At 36.4% G+C, this 15051-nt stretch overlaps 1 protein-coding gene across 1 annotated transcript in view; it reads right to left on the reverse strand.

Moving 5' to 3' along the window:
- The window catches only part of DCHS2 (dachsous cadherin-related 2), an 88163-nt gene extending 76052 nt beyond the window's left edge, over positions 1-12111 (reverse strand). The window contains exons 1-3 of the mRNA XM_036424341.2: positions 12087-12111; positions 11122-11195; positions 4744-4935 (exon numbers count right to left, since the gene is read on the reverse strand). Coding sequence (XP_036280234.1) covers positions 4744-4935; positions 11122-11195; positions 12087-12111 — 291 coding nt within the window. The remainder of the gene's footprint in view (positions 1-4743; positions 4936-11121; positions 11196-12086) is intronic.
- Positions 12112-15051: the final 2940 nt, after the last annotated feature.

Raw genomic sequence — 15051 nt, forward strand, 5'->3', positions numbered from 1 at the left:
CAGAAGTTCTGGTGAGCCCTTTGCCTTCCTCTTCAAGGGGACTCTGCACCAGAGCAGTGTATTTGGTCATGTATTCTATTTTCTGTGTCTTGGTACTTTGACATCTGGGACCTTCTGATTCTGGAAGGACTGACCAGGATCAGGTGAGCATGTTTTTCAAATGCAAACCAACCAACTTGGAGCCCACATCTCAACCACAGTCTTTATGGGGATTTCACACTCCAGGACACAATGCACCTACCCTAATCATTCCACAGTCAAGTATCAGATAACCAGAGGCAGCTTCTATGCCCAACATTCCTCTGAACCTATTCAAACTGCCAATCATAAGTCTGCTTGTTCTGCCTCTCCCCTTCCTTCCTTTGGAAACCCCTGCCTGGAGTGTTTCCTCTCCCTCTGCTTCCTGACACAAGGTTTCCCTTTTACACACACTCCCTCCCTTGGTGCCTCCTCTGGGGATCTGTGAACATAAAAAATTGTTGTAAATATAGCAATTGGCTCCTTACTCATACCTAAATAATAATAAAACCTACGCTAAATTGCAGACCAGTTCCCATCTGTGCCAGGTCTGCGATTATGATGAATCACCTATCAGGAGGATGATACCTGGAATATGAAGTACCTGCAGGAAGGATGTCTCTGTTCTAACAACTGACAACCGTGGTTAGCAAACTGCGGCTCAAGAGACACATGCGGCTCTTTGGCCCCTTGAGTGTGGCTTTTCCACAAAATACTTGCCTGGGCAAGTCTATTTTGAAGAAGTGGCATTAGAAGAAGTTTAAATTTTAAAAAGTTGGCTCTGAAAAGAAATTTCAATCGTTGTACTGTTGATATTTGGCTCTGTTGACTAATGAGTTTGCCGACCACTGCTCTAGACTATACTGTGCTTTGTTGGAGGATTTTCTTTCTACAAAACAAGGAGTTTTTACACAAGAATATTATGATTCATATACATCATTGTTCATTCAGACTGCTTTAACAAAATACTATAAAGTGGGAGATTAATACATGACAGAAATTTATTTCTCACAGTTCTGAAAGCTAGAAGTCTAAGGTCAAGGTGCCAGCATGGCCCAGAGACTGGACTGCCAACTTCTGGCTGTGCCCTTAGATGAGGGAAGAGGCTAAGGAGTTCTGTGGGGTCTCCTACTAGAGCACTAATGCCATTCATGAGGGCTCCACCCTGGTGACCTTCCAAAGGCCCCACCTTCTAAGACCATCAACATAGGAATTTGAAGTATTACCAACATTCAGACCAGAGCAATCACCAAGAATGTTGATTTCTTGGTTGATTTCTAAAAGCTATCAGAAGCTGCTACACAGACTGTATACACTTACTTAGTTATCTAGAAAAGAAAATACCTTTTTGGCATGGGGGGTGTAGGGGGAGGATGGGAGAATTCATCCCCTTTGTTCAATCTGGGAAAGCTTTGTGATTAAAATATACTTGAATGTTGCCATAGAAACTGGTAAACTGAGGAAAGGCAGGCTTTGTTGGAGGATTTTCCATAGAGTAAGTCTGCAGAGTAGGTTCAATATAAAAACAGAAAGAAGAAAGGAGGTTTAAATTAAATATCTAGGTTGATTTTTTTATTCCTCTGCCAATAATCTTAATTAGTGCACTGCTCTTTTTATCAGTAAAAATTTTTCTGGCATCAAATTATCTTATTTCTATTAAGATAAATAGGCACACTTTTACAAAGTCATCTGAAACCAACTAATTAGAAACAGATGTTCGACTATTATTGTATTGTAATTAAACTAGCTATTCAATCCTAGAATGGCCTTTTATAATTGTCTTAAAATATATTGAGAATATATTTCTGAAGCTTTGGGTAAATATTTGTGTGCGCATATGTTGAGTTTTAAACAATCACAGACTTGAATTAACCTAAACTCCTCTGTTTACTCCTAATTTTGTTTACTACATGTTTTCTTACATGTACTCAAGGATTCCTGCAATCACATAGTCAGGGATTGATAAAAATCTAACCAAATAGATCATAATAATTTTACAGAATATAGTAATAGCTCACAGTAATTTTACTGATTACTTTCATGTTAGTTTATACATGTTTATTTATAATAAATATATTCACAGTCATTTTTCCTCATTGACTTATATCTTTAGTAGGCGGATTCTCTTATTAATTTCAAAAGGAAAGGATTAGACCAGAAGGTGTTAGCAGTACCCATCTACTTTAGGGAATAGTCAGTAACAAAGAAAATCTCCAAAATAGACTTAGTGAAAAGAAAAAGTACAAAACTGTGTGTAGAGTAGGCTATCTTTGCTGCAATCAATGTAATGGAAATTAGACAAGCTGTTTCTAAAATGTACGTGGAAGTGTAATTGGTCAGGAATAGCCCAAGTAATCTTGAAAATAAAGAACAAGGCTAAAAGGATACATGAATCATGACCTATTACATAAAAAAGTAATTAAGAGTATAGCGCTAGTACAAAGTTAGACAAGCAAAAAATAGACACACACATACACCACATGACTCATGACAAAAGTGATACTACAGTGCAGTGAGGAAAGAATGATCATTTAGCAAAGGAGCTAGTTCAACTGAATACCCATACTAGAAAAAATAAACTTCCCACCCACTATATTGGAAAAAAAAAATTAATGTAAAAGGTAAAACAATAAAGTTTCTGCAAGAAAACATAAGAGAATACTCTTCTGTATTAGGATAAGCAAATATTTCTTTAAAGGACAGTTGTAAAGGGAAACATATACCGTGTTTCCCCGAAAATAAGACATCCTCCGAAAATAAGACCTACTTACAGGTTTCCTTCTGAGTGAAATATAAGGCATCCCCCCGAAAATAAGGCCCCCGCTAGGCTCTGTCTCAGAATGCTATTGCTAAACATGAGAGATTTGGTCCACTGATTCTGAAAGAAATGGAGTCACAAGAAATTCACCAAAAAATTCAGGAATTGGATTGTTATGACGATGTTCCATTGTTATGATGATGAATAAATGAGTACATAAATTCTTGATACTGTAGGATTCACAGTTTGTCTGGTTTGTGTTGACAACTACCATACTACTGTACCGTATACAGGTAATAAATTTCCTTTATTTTCATTTAACAATAAATGTGTACCATATTCTTCATGGAAAAATAAGACATCCCCTGAAAATAAGACCTAGCACATCTTTGGGAGCAAAAATTAATATAAGACACTGTCTTATTTTGGGGGAAACAGGGTAGATAAGCTGAGCTTTATTAGAATTAAAAGCTTCTGTTCCTCAAGACACCAATAAGGGAGTGAAAGACAAGCCACAGAATGAGAGGATATATGCAAAAAATATATCCAAGAAAGAACTTGAATGCCAAAAATATAAAGAATTAATAAATAAACAATAAGAAGCCAACAGTACAATAAAAAATGAGTAAAGAATTGAATAGACACTTCACAAAACAAGCTAAACAAATAGCCAGTAAAATTTGAAAATGTATTCTATTTATCATTCTTCAAGGTAATGCAAAGTCCCCAATGTGCTATACCACTACATGGGTACTTGCATTGCTATAATTAAAAAGAGATTAAATAACAAATGGCCCTAGCTGATTTGGTTCAGTAGCTAGAGCCTCGGCCTGCTGACTGAGGATTCCAGGTTTAATTCTGATCAAGGGCACATGCCCAGGTTGCAGGCTTAATCTCCAATAGGGCACTAGTAATATTTCTTTGTCTACTTCTATGTATGTTGTCATTTTGTAAAATGTACTTATGATTTGCACACTCTTCTGCATTTTTTAAAAAATGTCAATTTAAAAGTTTGCAGAAAAAGACATATGAGCCAATTTGAAGGTTCCTTCATTGATGGATCAATATGGACATCAGAAAGGATAAGGTTGGCAATGTATGAAATAGATCAAATATATTAAAATCCAAGACTTCATAGTAAAACTAGAAAACGTCATTAGTATTCTTTGGAGATGGCAAATGCACCAACTCAATATTCTAAAAGATGATAAAATAAAGAGAAATAATCAAGTATAACTTGCCTTTATGATATGAATTATATTGCAAGGTAATCAACTAGTTAATGAGAGTACTTTATTTTTAGTTGAAGATTCCAGAAAATAAATGCAAAAGAATAATAGAATTCAAAAATCACCATGTCATTATCCGTAATAAAATAATGATGTGTCTGCTGATGCAATAAAAAGCTCACAGCATCACCTCTGGCTCTAAAAGACAGTTATAGGAAATATGATAAAAGAACATTGTAAATGAATCCCAGGGATGAAATCAGCCATGTTCAGAATGTAGAAAATTTAAAGGGCAAATGACCTGATTTCTTCCAAAAAATAAATATCCTAAGAGAAAAGGTAAGGGGGTGGGAAGATAACTATCATAGATTGAAATTTAAGGGAGATTATGATGAAATTAATTTGTGAACTTATTTGAATCTTATTCAAGTAAGCAAACTATTAAAAGACATTTTTGGATACTCCAAAAATTTTTAATGGAATACATATTAGATATTAATTAATTAATGTTAATTTGTTATAGTTATTTTTTTAATCCTTACCTGTTAGAGATATTATTAAACTATTTATGGATGTAATAATATAATGTCTAGTGTTTGATTCGAAATTCTCTGGCAAAGGGAAAGAAGTAGTGATTTATGAAACAGTATTGGCCATTGATAATCCTTGATACGCTGTAATGTATTCATAGTGGTTCACTTTTTGAGTCTGTTTAAAATTTCACACACAAAGACTTACCCCATCTCTTGCTTTCACCAAGAGATCATAGGTGGCTGGGTCCCTTTCCCTGTCAATATCTTGAGAAACACAGATCTGCCCATCATGTGGGTCAATCTGGAAGGCTCGGGGTGCTTCGTAGCTTTGGAATCCGTCAAAAAGAGAATATTCGACCAAGCCATAGAGTCCTGAATCCGCATCAGATGCTTTTACCTACGAGACAGGAGTTGGCTGGTGAGGAAATAGAAATCCAAGCATCACTTTTCAGTTGGTCATGAATTACTATGGTAATTTGCACAACCGAGTAACCCCCATAGCTATTCACGGAGTGTAGGCTCTAGTTTTATATTGTCTCCTCTTACCTTCTGTGACAACTCTCCCCACTCTCCTCCTCCCTTTGTGATGGCTCCTTTACAGAATCTTCTGCTCCTTCCTATACTTTCATGGGATCTCTGAAAGTTTGAATTCCTTGGGGCTCAGTCCTTGGTCTTTTTGCCTCCTTATTCCTCTCACTACATCTAACTGATCTTACCCAATCTCAAGATTTTTGAAAACATCTATACACTAACTACTTGATTTGGGTGTTATTGTGCAGGCTAGCCAAGTGGTTCTCAATCGGGGGCAAATCTGCCTCATGAGGACATTTGGCAATGTCTGGAGACATTTTTGATTGTCACATCTGGAGAGAGGATGTTGCTGGCATCCAGTGGTTGAAGCTAGACATGTCGCTAAACATCTTACAATACACAGGACAGACCCACAGCAAACAATTATCTGGCCCAAATATAAGTAATTCCTAGATTGAGAACCACTGCACCTGATGAAACTCTTAACAATTGGCAATTTTACTTTTTTCTTTAATTATCTTTTTTCTTTTTTTTCAACTAATGACAGTCTTTTAAATTTATCTTCACTCTCATCTACCATATTCTCTGGCAAAATTTCATCCTGCGCAACTAGCTAACATGTTTGTGAGTTATTCTTCTCATCAGATGGGCTGAACTAGGAAACCCACAAACTTCCCCACTACAAAGGACTAAATTCCAAGTACATTTGGTCTGTTCCATTCTGGCAGCTGTTAATGATTTAGTAGCCTCCAGTTCCCAAAGACACCAAATATATCTTTTAAAACCATATGCTATTCTCAATAACTTTGGCTTGATTGGAAGATAATAAGTACAATGAACTTTCAAATTCTAAAACTCATTCTCAGCCTTTAATAGCACATATTAACAAGTAATTTAGCTCACATAAAACGAGTTTCCTTATTTCCACTTTTTTTCTCATCTGGACTTTTGGCAAAACAAAATATAAGGAGTCAAAAGTGGGACAAGAGTACTGATGTCAATTTATGTTAGTAATTCAGATTCTGAGTTTCTGGATCATAAAATAAGAATGTATTCCTCCCTGTTTTGGTTAAAAACAGGGAGGAATACATTCTTATTTTCACAAAACACTAACCTATTATCATAATTTTATGGTGCTAAAAGAGGTTTTACCCCTGAATCTACTCAAAGAGCCATATTCCAGCACTCTCAGTGCCATCCCATGTTCCTTATTTCAATCTCAGTCTACATTGATGATTTAATTTTAAAATTATTCTGACTCAAAAGTGTTCTCCCTTATCCCGATCTTCAACAAATTTAATGGAGATGTTATAAAAATGCAAAATATCTCTCTGATTCCATCATTAGCTTCCTATATTTAAAAATATATAATTTTCTTAAGTATTGAATAAAAGATATTCCTTTTACATCTGGGTAAGGATTCCTCCATATGAAGGTGTCATGGAGACAGGAGACAGATTGAGAACACTGGCTCCTGAAAACATGTTTGCATGTTCCACCAGCAGAATAATTATATTTGCATTTCCCTCACCAGAATATCCCTATCCCTATTTAGGAAGGTCTTCTCTGCAACAACTGGGCAGCTCTGTTGGAGGTCACTTGCCCAGCAATTACATTAGTACCCAACCTCAAAAGCCAACCCAAAGTCATAGGGTGATATAGTATCAATCACATCATTTAATTCAGTGATGTTTATAGAAAAGCCTCAGAGTTCCCCCGCCACCCCCTAAGGAAAAAAAAAAAAAAAGGCCTAGAGAAAAGTGGCTGCACATTAGATTAAATTTCAAATTAAGTAACTTCAATTTAATTTTTTTTCTTATTTAATTTCCAAAATTATATGCTATATCCATGAGCATAAACAGTTTTTTGAAGAAACAGTTATTGGCACAACACACCCACACATAGAACTTCAAACAAAAGAAAGAAAAAAAGAAAAAGAAATCACAAAATAACTTTTACATTTGAAACACTTGGCCAAGCACTGCTCTTACAGTTATAATAGAATTAAAATATCCCAGTGAAAAGTTGGATTCAGCATTGGGACCACGACGAATGGTCCCCATATGCAAGTATGCCACTCTCTGAAACAATTTTGGCAACTTCACTAACGACCTATTTCTTACCAAGACTAGTCATCAAGGCTGAGTTCTTATTTTTTATACAATTCAGCAGCTCCTAACACAGTTAATTATCTCCCTCTTATTGAAAAACTTACTCATCAGACGTAACACTCTAACTTTCTTTTCCAGTACCTAAATTTCCTTTACTGGCTGAGCTCTCTTCCGGGCCTCTGGACACAATAGCCCCCTGGAGCCCAGTCTTTGGGCCACTTCTCTTTTCAGTCCACACACGTTGCCTGTGGTGGGCATTGCCCACTGTGGACAACTCGAACAAATCAACTTGCATCTTGTCTTCACCATCAGAGCATTCCTTTTGTAGCTCAGGAGAGCACCCCTCATCCTTGCCTGCTTGCAATATCCTATAAGCTTTGTGCTCTTGCTGCATTTGTGTGTGTTTCATGTTTTCCTATCCTCTTCCAAGTCTTGTTGGATTGTAGAGTCAAGTTAATGACTCAGAAATGAAAACTAAACAATAATAACAAAAGAACAATATATTTCATAACAATATATTTCATAAATTCGAAAAATAACTTTTATTCCTGAAACATAATCCTATTAACCAAGCTATACTATCATAAGATAAAATACAAAATTCTAAAAGCAGCAAAAGAAAAAAAAATTATTTGAAGGCATATGAAACTATTCAGTGGTTGAAAACAGAACTGTTTCATTTTTACCTTTTAAAATGTATTTTCAGAGAAACTGATAGAGCTGTTAAATGAATAAGCTAATTATATATTCTCAAAAAGTCCCTGTTCTGATAATATGTTTGTATAGCCTTAATTAAAGAATGGGCTTAAGAAACAACTAATCCTATTTCTCCCCCCTCTCCACAAAAAGCAACCAAAGGAAATTTTGTGAAAGGGGACCACTGGGTGGGAGTAAGGGGTAACTTGTCCTGTGTAGTCTTACAAAGTAAACAATTAAAAGAGTCTGATCTAAAAATAGAATTGGCAGGCAGATCAGTAGAACACAAAAACAAGACCTGAAACAGATGCTGGTAAACCTAATTTTTAAAAATATTTACAAAGGAAACATCATAAACCACTGAGAAATGTGGGTTTATCCACATAAGTTGCTAGGGAAAGATGGCAAAGAACATGGGGGGAAAAATCAAGTTTGATATTAACCTCACATCAAATTAAGATCTCCACAGATATGTTAAATATAACTAATGAAATCATTTAACACAAAAAGAAAATATATAGCAATATTTGGTTGATTCTTACATTGGAAAGGAATTACAAAACTAAAACAGATGGACAAAAAATATCAATACAATGAGTATATCATAATGTAAAACTCCACTAAATACTTAAAGTTTTAAATTAGATATGTTATCTGCAACAAATATATTAAAAAGTTAATGCCCTTAATATAAAAGTAGTCCTTTAAAAGTAAAAGTATTGATGTCCTAATACAAAAAAATGGGTAAATGACCAAATGACATGAACAAACAATTCACAGAATATATTTAACCTTTAAAATAATTGGAAACCATTAAATTAATAGTGATTTGAGAACTATTAAAGTAATAGCAAATTGGAAACCATAAAAATAATATTTTAACTGATGGCAATGATAAAATAAATATGTACTATTTTTTTTAATTGTTCACAGTATTACAGATGTCTCCCATTTTCCCTCTCTCCATCCAGCCGTTATCTACCCTGTCTCTTCCCCTCCTTCCCCCCAGGTCTTCACCACCCTACTGTTCATGTCCATTGGCTATGCATATAAGTATAACATTTTTAAAAGCCTATCTGGAAAGTAACTTTGCTTTTACCATATACATATGGTAAACCTAAATTCTCCCAAACCTAAAAATATTCCATCTCTTTTACCTAATTATTATATTTCTTGAGTATCTGTAGACAGATATGTGTATGAAATACATATACATAATGTAGAATTATTTATTCAAGAACCTAAATGTCCAACAATAAAAGTTGTTAAATGAATTATAATTCATCCATAAGATAGAATTATGTAGCCATGATGCAATAACTCTTTTGTGAAGATCCTTTTACCTTATATATAAACACACACAAACACACACTCAAACAGAACTAGAATCCAAAACCCTCCAATGTACGTAACAAAGAAGTTAAAGTTGGAGGAACAGAGTCAACCACTCCCACAGCCCATGAAGTGTTCATCCAGAGCTTTTCACCCATAATGCTGTGTTAGGTCAAATCCTCCTTCACAGGTAAGATACTGATCTTAAAGAATAATTAACTAATATTTATGGTATATAAACTAGATTGTCAGTCTTTGATCCACTGACTGGAACTTAAAAATCATCTTTCACTGATTTATTAACTAATTTCAGTGATCTGAATTAGGCTGTTGGTAACTCATAATAATCTTATGTCAAGAGAATAGACAAAAATTCTGGGAGCAATTTTAAGTAAACTAGTTGACTCGACACTAACATTGAAAAGTCAACTACCTTAATATGGTAAGTAATAATTCACACACATGTATGTACACACACACACACACACACACACACACACACACATACACAGTAGCCTAAAATACAGCCACATTATCTTTTATTTCCAGATACAACTGAAAAAACAATTATGACTTTGTTTCACAAATTCTAACTGCATGAGTTTCAGGGCCTCTTTTTAATTGTTTACTAGTATTATTTACATTAACAGGTATATAAATTACAGCATAGGAAAATAGTCATAATATTGTAATAACCATGTGTGGAATCAGGTGATTATTTGAAGCAGTAGTGGAGCCATCCTATAAAGTACATGACTGTCTAACCACTATGCTATACATCTGAAATCAATACAGAATAATACTGAATGTAAACTGTAATTGAAAAATAAACCTTTTTAAAAGGTGGCTTTTACATGTTTTTGGCTCCACTTGTGTAGGTAACAGCAGAAGAAAATCATATATCATTATTCTTGCCAGCACCTGTACACCTGTAGCTCTTCAACATGAAAGACAGGAGATGAAACTGATGGGCCTTATGGTACCCTTGGGACCACTGAAAGGTAAGGTTTATTTCCTTTCAACCAGTTTCCTAACTCAAGAGAGAATACTATTGTGTAGAGTTACATAAATGTTATTATTTGCAGAGAAAATAAAATCTGCATAATATACCCCTAAACTCCTAACAGGTGTTCTCTCTTGGGATGCACTCATCGCAAACTTTACTTTTTTTAAATATATATTTTATCGATTTTTTACAGAGAGGAAGGGAGAGGAATAGAGAGCTAGAAACATCAATGAGAGAGAAACATCAATCAGCTGCCTCCTGCACACACCCTAATGGGGATGCACCCGCAACCAAGGTACATGCCCTTGAGCGAAATTGAACCTGGGACCTTTCAGTCCACAGGCCAAACCAAGCGCAAACTTTACTTTTTAAATATGTTATTGGAAATAGTGTTTTCTATTGAGCCTAATAATCTATCTATCTATCTATCTATACCTACCTACCTACCTACCTACCTATCTCTTCTATATCATGTGTTCTTAAGAGATACCTTCTCTCCATTCCACCCACAAAGAACACTTTGAAAGCCCACAGATTCAAGAAAGGGGAGCTGGTTGTTGAATTTTTTAAATAATTCATTTTAAGTGTCACAGTCTACTTTGTGGATGAATACCATAAATTAGAACCATGTGACTTTTATTTTGTAGCTGTACTTCTCTAGTACATGTTTTATAAAACAAAGGGCTACCTTAAATTTATGCCCAGAGGTCTTTCCAGTGGAATGGTGTGCTCTCAGATATAAACACAACAGTTGCACTGTAAAGTCAATGGGGAAAAGGGAGTTGAAAAATTCTAACGAGAAGACAGTGAGTATCCAACCAAGGTTACATCCACAATATAACTTAAGGCTGTGAGTTCCAATATGGACTCTGACTTACAAAAACAGAGTTTATTGATGTTTTCACACCTGCAAAGTCATCATATCATAGTTGGCAAATGTTAAGGTTTGGAAACTGAAACTCCATTTAGCAGCTTTCTTTCCTGAGGGAAAAGAGGAAACAGTGCATGTAGATCTAATGGAAGTGTGGGCTGCACTGTTTTGTCTCCAGCCCCCAGTTCAAACACTTTTACAGAACTGTATATTTATGTGAGCTCACTCTTTAGGGGAAATCCTATTACATTTCAGTGTTCCCTTTTAGGAAGACCTACTGGAAAACAATTCCCCCAGGCTTTAGTTCCAGGAAAGTCAACCTTCTCCTGAGCAGCAGGAATGTCTTCATGCGGATATTACAGGAATCTTGTCCCTCTGGGGAACTGGACCAGCTTGAATGCATGTGCGTGATCTTGCAGACTCCAATTCCATCGACTAAATTCTTCTCGGCTCCCTCTTACTCTATCATGTCACTTTCAGTTGTCCCATTTTTCTGAATTTTATTTCCATCTTTCTGGATTTTGTGTCATTTTGTTAGCAGTTTTGTTAGTCTTTTAATTAAGTAGAGTACAAAATATATTTACTTAACACATAACATCCTACAGATATGGAGTTATCCTATATAATAAAAGGCTAATATGCAAATCCACTGAATAGCAGAATGAACAGTCCCTATCACACACACCCTGACCAACAGGGGGCAGATGCTCAGTGCAGGGCTGCCCCCTGATGGTCAGTGCACTCCTACAGGCCAACCAGACACTTAGCATATTAGGCTTTTATTATATAGGATGTCATTGTGCTGTACATTAGATTTCTAAAATGTATTCATCCTATATAAGTGAAACTTTGTACCCTTTGACCAGCACCCTGCACACAACCTCCTTGTCCTTAATCACCACCATTCTATTCTCTGCTTCCATGTGTCTGACTTTTTAAATTCCACATATAAATGAGATTATGTAATATTTTTCTCTCTGTGTCTGGCATAGCTCACTTACCATAATGTCCTCCAGGTTCATTCATGTTGTCACAAATGGCAGATTCTCCTTGTTTTAAAGTTGAATAATCCAAAATCTATGTCCTCACAAGACATTATACTATGACCAGTGGCTATTTGTTGGTTCACTTTTAATTTCATTCAAACAAAGAATTACATATGGTAAATATTCTCTATGCTCTATAAAAAGAGAGGCATTAAATAGGAATTTAAGTCTGGGTGCACCATTTACTCATTGTGTTAAATGGGAATAATAGCCACTTCCCAGGGTGGAAATTCAGTAAAATAATGTAGAGAAAGTGCCCAATGCCTGGCATGTAATAAATACTCAATAAAACTTCGTTATTATTATTCCCAGTTCTCATTTTTCTGTCCACTTTCCTGTCTTTACCATCACAATTCCAGTCCTTGTTGTCACACTGAGGTCACAAGTTCTCAACCACCACAGTCCCACACATCACTCAAGGCTCAGCAATGAAACATGTTTCAAATAATGTGCTTAAGATATGGAGTAACTTCCAAAGTGCTTGAATGACTTTTAGAACCTAAATGCTATTCGATGCCAATCTCTATATGGCTATCCCCATGAGAGTGTCACTCAGACATTCTCATTCTAGCAAGTTCCCAAGTAGGACCCTTTCTTCCAGATGACTGCCAGCCTCAACCACTAAAGTCATATTAATTTACTAGAAGAAGTTTAATTTTCCATTCCTATTCAAAATTTAAAATTAAAACCTGAGTCTAGATTTGCATATTCAAAAACTCATAAAGGTATTCTACTTAATAGAAGCCATTCATTACAGGCCTCTGCATCTGGGAGCATAAAACTAACAGAACCTTTAGAAAGACAGTTTTCCCTCTAAACGTGATCAAATTCTTAGTCAAGACTCCACTCCCCACTCCTGCCTTCTTCTCAGTCAGCCCACGGAGAATAGAAAACAGACTTCCCCGTCCCCTCCACAAGCCCTCGGTGTTTGTGGGCTTTTTCCATGCCTCCAAAAACATCATTTTAAGAGGAGACTTGGAGTTTCATGAAAGATTTCATGATATCTGTTTTCTGGGAGAACTGGAAACAGAAATTGAACTGTAAATGCTAGACTGTCATGCCTGGAAGCAACTCCCATTTTCCATTCTGGATTGATTTTAAAATATAGTATCATTCCCAGAACTGTTCAGAATAATTCAATTTTTATCTACCCACCCTTCCCCTTTTGCTCTTAATTCTTCCCCCAATTGGATGGCATGCAATATTTTAACATTAAAATATGCCCTCCAAAATGAAAAACTAGTAAGCACAAACCTGTTCATAGTAAGAAATATTTTTTAAATATTTTTAAAATATATTTTATTGATTTTTCTTACAGAGAGGAAGGGAGAGAGATAGAGAGCTAGAAACGTCGATGAGAGAAAAGCATCGACCAGCCGCCTCCTGCACATCCCCCACTCCGGGGATGTGCCCCCAACCAATGTACATGCCCTTGATCAGAACCGAACCCTTCAATCCGCAGGCCGACGCTCTTCTGCTGAGCCAAACCGGTTTCGGCCATAGTAAGAAATATTTTATGAAAATATTTAAGGTACTTTGCATTTAAGACAAAACTCATTGTCTGAAGCGTGCCTCTTTGCTGTACAGTGATATGCTGGAGTGTGATGCTGAGGGCTAGAGTGTCACCGTGTGACCACAGAAGGACTAGAGTTGTGATGAGTAAAGAGAGGAAGGTGAGCAGGATAATGAGAACTGGAAATAATAATAAGTAAGTTTTTCTAGAACTTACTCATAAGTAAGCATTTCGTTTTGTTTGAAGTCGCTATCTTTATATTCCAAGAAGATTTTAAAAAATCAGACCAAATGGGGGAAAGGGTGGAGTGCTAAGATGCAAACCCAGGCCAGCAGGGGGAGATGGTGACAAAGGGATTCAGGCACCAAAGCTGCATCCCTAACTAATGGGGGTCTTTAGGGGCTAAGCAGTAAACAAAGTCAGTCCCAACTGTGCCCAGAATGTTCTGCTAAGGTCTCACAGCTCTAGGCTGCTTCACAACAAGGAAATGTCCCCTTGGGAACAAAGAAATAGAGAGGCAATTCTGAACTGCCCTGAACAAGTTGTAAGGGAACATAAATCCATAGTGTGGTGCATGCTGTGTAAGCAACCAGTAAAGAAATCAAGGAGGGAGTGGGGAGGGTCATTTATAAAACACTGGTAAGATTTCCCTTTAAAGAGACTAGGATCTCAGAACCCGTCCTTATTGTTTGATGATATCAGAATACTTGAAGAACTTACTTCAAAGGCCCTTCTCACTCAGGAAATCATAAGTTTATAAATTTACACTACACTCCTCAGTACTTCTTCCCCCACATCCTCCCCTCCTTCCCATCCCTCCATGCTGTAAGAGTATTGAGAGTTAAACACTCCTGGGCATGCTACCTGAAATCCTTAGGAACCGTGAGTTCTTTTATACCTAGCTTTAGTATGGCGACACTTTCAAAAGCATCAGGGTTCGACTTTGAAAGCCAAGCATAATGGAGTGCTTCAGGTTTTCTTGAAGGGAAGACATGAGCCTTCACACTGTTTAAAACAAACATATTTCCTAAACATCCTTCTTAAACGTTCTTCCCTTTCCCCCAAGTTTCATACTCATGCTGGCTAGGTAATCTGTCCCCGCCCCCCAACTCCAATGCTCTGCTGTGCTCTTCTATTCCTTTACCCTACACCCATCCATCACTCTCCTCCCACCTCTCCATGCTCCTAACCTGCCAGCTTCCGACTATGTGCAGCGCCAAAAAATAAAATGGAGTCCATTCTCTTACTCATTTTCCTATTAGAGTAAAATTTACATTCAGTGATATGTGTTGATCTTAAGGTATAGTTAGATGAGTTTTGAGGTAGATATAGACAGGTAATAGAGATAGATAGAGATGATAGAGATGATAGAGATAGAGATAGAGATAGAGATAGAGATAGAGATAG

The sequence above is a fragment of the Pipistrellus kuhlii genome, unplaced genomic scaffold, assembly GCF_014108245.1.
Source record: "Pipistrellus kuhlii isolate mPipKuh1 unplaced genomic scaffold, mPipKuh1.p scaffold_m20_p_8, whole genome shotgun sequence".
Classification (NCBI taxonomy): Eukaryota; Metazoa; Chordata; class Mammalia; order Chiroptera; family Vespertilionidae; genus Pipistrellus; species Pipistrellus kuhlii.